The following is a 5,694-nucleotide window of genomic DNA, read 5'->3' as shown; positions in this document are numbered from 1 at the left end:
CAATGTACGACACATATTCCTACCAACTCTGCCATCGTTGTTCAAACCAACATGCATAAAATAATGGACTGACCAACTAATACAGAAACAAAGCATAAAAAATAAAATCAAAAGTTGTCAAACTTGGATATCATTTTTTTATTATGAACACAACAAAGTCTAACCATGGAGGGTCTAAGATTCTACAACCACCCACCTAATACTTTTTAATCTTCACATTAAAAAAAATAATAATAATAAGAATTGCATTAGAACAAAGATTTCTCTGAAGAGTTCTTTAACACATTAATGGGTTCCAATGCAATTAATGTTCACCGTCTCGACCACGCTGTCTTCTTTCCAAGCCTTGCCCTGTGCCCCATGACCCAAAACTTAGACCTTATGGTTTTAGTGGCCACATAGCCCAAAATCAAACATATATATACTAGCACACCAATTCACATCCCACTCAGCACGTTGTCTTTCTTTTTCTTTTTTCATTTTTTGGGGTTGATGGTATTGGTAATCAAAATCAACACACGAGGGGGGTAATAAATGCACCATCAATTCATTTGACATAGGTTTAGAGAAACAATAATAATAATATTAATTATTAGTAAGGTATTTCTAATCACACGAGAGTTTTTGTCCCCATACCTTTTTTGATTCCTTTCCCAAACAATGTTTCTATTACACCATAAGCCTCAAACTTGATAGCCTTGTCGAAAGGTAATTTGGAATAAGAATAGAAGAGATGGGGTAAGAGGATCTAATCTTATCTCTGATCAATGTATAATATTGTATGCATTCATTTAGTTTGTCAAAATCGTTGTGAAATCGACATGTGACGACGCCTAAGTTGGGGAGAGACAATGGAGATGAGACCACCTAATGGGGGCCTCATTTTTGACCTATAAGTCATCTCATCGTACGGTCGGCGATAAAACTTCAAAAATGGGAGGAACGAATCCCGAGACTTTTCGGACTTGTTGATGTGGTAGTCCTTGCGGAAGAACACAGCCGGTGATTGAAGGAACGAGGGTTTTGGAGTCCTCGGATGGTTGATGCCAGTATGGTCCATCATTTGGGTCTTTTGGGGTAGCGGTGTTGATGGAAAGAAGCTCCTTTTTGAGCCGTTGATGCTACTAGGAGTTGCCCTAGCAACCGGTGATGCGAATGACATGGACCGAGCGTTGAGGGGGGAGATTAGAGATGGGCCCAATGGGGAGGGGCCGATGGGACCCACTTTGGATGCTGACGTGTCAGTCAAGGTGAGATGCCAAGGCTTGAGTGAGTCCAGGTGGTGGGATACGGTGAAAGAGAAGCGCGAGGAGCAAGAAGCGAGCTTCTTGGCTGTTGGTGGGACAAATGAGGGGTCAAATCGGAGGGACGAGGATCGTGGGTAGGATGACATGTAGTTGAACTCCAAAGGCTCTTCGAAGTCAAGGGATGACACCACCATGGTCAACGCTGACAACTCAACAAATGGCCGTACACCCTGAAATCAAACCAAACCAAACCAAACCAAACCGAAAGAAAATTAGAAAATGAGCAATTGATTAATAAATTGAATTTTGAAAACTCAAATGTTGAATACCAACATAGCTAGAGTTTCTTGACAACTAGTATTGGAAATTCAAACTCAGTTAATAAAATTACATAAATCAATCATAAATAATTTATTTTAAATTTATATTTATTATTTTTGATTTTAATTACCAAATCAATTTCAAATTTTACAAATAATTTGCACAAAACGATTTACAAAATAAATTATTCAACTCATCAAAATAAAACTCGTGATTAGAAAGCTAAAAGCGGAATGAATACCTTCCAAAGATAAGAAAAAAGAGAGGGAGGATCAATGACAAAAGCCTTGTGAAGACGACCAGGATAGTAATCGGCTATGATCTTCAGTGTTGCCACCAACATGTTCATGAAAGCTGATGCTGATCTGTAAAAGCCTGCAAGAAAATTACAACAAATAGTAGTCAACAACAATAGACAAAACCAATACTAAAATAACCTGGACCACGACTTGAACATGGTATACACAATTCCGACTACTGTTATAACCTGGACCACGACTTCACAAGGGCACTCCGGGCAATTTCTGACATTGGTGTGCTCAATAGTTACCCAGGTATATGTTGGAAAAATAATATATCATTTTTTATGAAAAAATTTATCCACTTTTTTTTATTTTTAATTTTAAATTTCAATTGAAATGATATTTTTTCTGTTATTTTCTTTTTAGACTCTTGTACTACTGCAAGTGTCGTTTTTATATATTATATCAATAATTAAAATCGTTTATTTTGTATTATTTAAAAAACCAGAGTTCAGAGAAGCTGGTTCCATATGCATTGAAAAAGCACAGTAACCATGAAGAGTTTATTCTCTGTTTTACACTTTTTGTTTAATTTAATATAACTCATTGATTACAGTGATTAGGCGTGACTTGGGAAATTACAGATAGAAAGAGAAAGAGAAATGGTTGTTATCAATTTCAGCCTGTAAAGTCCTACAGTGGAATGTACGCTAGTGGCTTGCTGGCATATGCTGCTCTGCCCAACCAACCAAGAGAGAGAAAGGATGTGATATGAGATTTGGTGAGAGGGTGTGTGTTTAAATTACTAACCTACCCTTGTTTTTCAAAATTTTATGGGAATAAACAAAGGGCAACATAGGCATTGTCATTAAGTAGACTTACTCGCGTCAAAGAGCAGAACAAATTTTTCAACATTTCTGGCCATAGTTTGAATGGCAACTTCCAGAGTGAACACCAGTAAACGAGTAAACCTACAAAAATTACAATCACTGTCAGAAAAAAATATTACACATAAATCAAATTTTATTAATTTTTTTTTTTATAACTAGACCCCCCCAAAAAAAATACACGTGGACCTCACACTTTTGTCTTTAAAGATAAGAAATTTTGATTAAATATTATATATATATATATATATAACATTTAGGTATTTTTGGAATATAAATTATAAAATTATCTTTCTCTAGTTACCAAACACATTTAGCAAGCTTATTTTTCATAAACGGGCCAAACAGGTGCAAATATATTTAATGTATGCCGACGATAGATCCCTTACTCAAATTTTATTTTCTTGATAATTAAAATATTTGCATTTATTTGGTCTGAAAGAGAAAGTTAGACCACATGTGAAGGACATGTTGAGTATGCAAATAATGAAATTATCATTTTCTCTAACAATTTAACTTTTTATATAAATTGGTGATCAACGATCCAACACATACGTATCATATATTTACGATGTACTCACATTTTTTGAGAATGAAACTTCTGGTAGTCTTGCTTAATGCGGAACACCTGCGACAGAAAAAATGATAAAATGTCCAGATTTTGTGGTTTTATTTTCCAAGAAAAGAAAAGGAAAAGAGAAACTGAGAGAGAAAATTACCATGACAGGTCTGGATTCTTCGTCGTGACCGGCGACATAGGCCACCCCTTCCGCGAGCTCAGCCGAGAACTCATCAGCTATCAAATGGTCTGTAACTCAAAATCAAAAATCGAAACAAAAACACTTTTAATTTTTGTTCTTTCTTTTTATGGAAGAGTTTACTTTAATCAGTGCCGGTATGTGAATACTTTAAATTCAAAATGAAAAGAATAAAAAGCAAAGATTCTAGGGAAACGATCGAAACAAAAAGAAGAAAAAAAAAAAAAAAAAGGAAGATAGAGACGAAAAATAAAAGAGGTTCTAGAACAAAGATTCAAAATAATACTAGTACCAGTGCCGATACTCTGTCTCCAAGAAAGGCAAGCACGTAGTTGCTTCGTAGCTTTCTTCACATTATCACCTTTCGATTTCAGAAACCTCTCTACACATGCTCTGTTGCAGAACTTCTCCTGCCCCAAAATACACATTACAAATTATCAATATACGTACATATAAGAATACATATTCGAAATATTTGTTAATATCAAACAGTGATATCGGTGAATATTAATGGCAGAAGTCTAAGATTTCGAGACCTGTCAATCACAAGGTTATGTAAAATAAAACTAATGCTATATAAACTGCCCAAAGTTTGGTTTGGAAAGAAAATAAAATATAAAAAATAATGCTATATACTCATACTTTTTACACACAAATCTATCTATATATATATATATATATATATTTTTTTTTTTTTTTTGATGACCGAGTGTCCGGGCCAGCACTCCTTCGGAGTGTCGCACCTCGACTAATCTCGGGGCCCTGAGCCGATCGACCAGGCAAAGACGCAGTGGCCCGCCAGGAGCACAGCTGGGAGTGGGATTCGAACCTGAGACCTAGAGAGGAGCAAACTCCTAGGCCCCAAGTCCCTTGGCCTCAACCAACTGGGCTACCCTTGCGGGTTACAAATCTATCTATATTGATGTGGTAAAAAGATGAGACCTTATATTATTAAATATACAATAAATCAAATGTTGACGCATATAATATCAGATTATTGTATGTACAATTGTGAAACTTTTTATGAGTCTTAAACAAGTTCCAAAAAAAGCTATTTTTTACACATTTTTTTAACAAAAAATAATAATAAACTAAAAAAAGCGACATCCAATGATTTCAAATTTCATAAAAGGTTTGATTCCATTACTTCATTTTGAGCTTATTTTCAAAAATTAGTCCAACAAAATATGGGAAGATTTGAAACAAAAAATGTGAAGAAAAAAAGAAAGAAAGTAATATGCATAGTGAACTCAGAATTTATATACATGTGTGTGGGTGTTTTGTAATGTACCTGTTTGAGGGTGAGAGGAGGTTGTTTTCGTAGAAGGGCAAGGACAGCTTCAACTCTTTCTTTGTCTTTGTGAGGAGTCTGATCTTTCAGTCCCATTTCCGAATGTGGTGTGGTGTAATTTTCTAAAGAAAACACAGAGATACCAAACTTCTTCTTTACGCAACCATTTCAAACTTCACTTTGCACTTTGAGTTAAGCAGTAGAGAGAGAGAGAGAGAGAGAGAGAGAGAGAGAGTGGAAGTGTGTTGTTTGTTAGAGAGAGAGTGTGATGAGGATTGACTGTATTTATAGCCGCAACGGAAGCCGTTATTTTATGATGCCACACGTCAGCAGTTCACCGATCAATATCGTGACGGCGGAATTGGTATCCGTCACGGAAAACGTTAGGTGCTTAAGAAAACTCCAGTTATTATTGTCTTTTTACTTTTTTTGCCCATGTCCTTCGCCAGACTTAGCTGGAACGTTGAATTTGTACCCGCAGTCAGTAAGTGTTAAATTAAAAAACAAATTTGTTGCAAATCTTTTACCAATATTCTAAAAAAAATAACTTAGAGATTGATCTACTTTTCAAATTATTTAAGAAATTAATCTATTTTTTGAAATTGTATTTTGAAAATATGATTTTAAAATTGAAATTACATTTTCAACATGTAATTTCACATTGAAATCGCATGTTAAAATACAATTTATGATGATATGGACTTCACTTTTTAAAATTGCATTTTCAACATAAGATGCAATTTGAAATTGCATGTTAAAAATACAATTTTAATTTAAAATTGTATTTTCAAAATACGATTTTTAAAAAGAAAGTTAATTTCTCAAATAATTTAAAAAGTGAATCAATTCTTTAAATTTTTTTTTAGAATATTAAAAAAAAAAACTCCATTATTTAGCATTCCTTATACTAACACAATTTTTTTAAACCTTTCATATTACTTGTTTATT

At 34.3% G+C, this 5,694-nt stretch overlaps 1 protein-coding gene across 1 annotated transcript; it reads right to left on the bottom strand.

Annotated features, from left to right (window-relative positions):
* Positions 1-528: 528 nt before the first annotated feature.
* Positions 529-5,005, bottom strand: LOC114316173 (uncharacterized). Its single transcript, XM_028262832.2, has 7 exons — positions 4,747-5,005; positions 3,748-3,865; positions 3,417-3,505; positions 3,279-3,325; positions 2,693-2,781; positions 1,810-1,943; positions 529-1,477 (listed from the first exon to the last, which is right to left on the bottom strand). The coding sequence occupies exons 1-7, from the start codon at positions 4,840-4,842 to the stop codon at positions 800-802; spliced, it is 1,251 nt and encodes a 416-aa protein (XP_028118633.1). The 5' UTR covers positions 4,843-5,005; the 3' UTR covers positions 529-799.
* Between the last annotated feature and the right edge of the window lie 689 nt (positions 5,006-5,694).

Source organism: Camellia sinensis, chromosome 6 (genome assembly GCF_055761805.1).
Source record: "Camellia sinensis isolate YWXY chromosome 6, ASM5576180v1, whole genome shotgun sequence".
Classification (NCBI taxonomy): Eukaryota; Viridiplantae; Streptophyta; class Magnoliopsida; order Ericales; family Theaceae; genus Camellia; species Camellia sinensis.
Note: the sequence above shows the minus strand (reverse complement) of the source record. Positions and strands in the feature narration are given on the sequence as shown.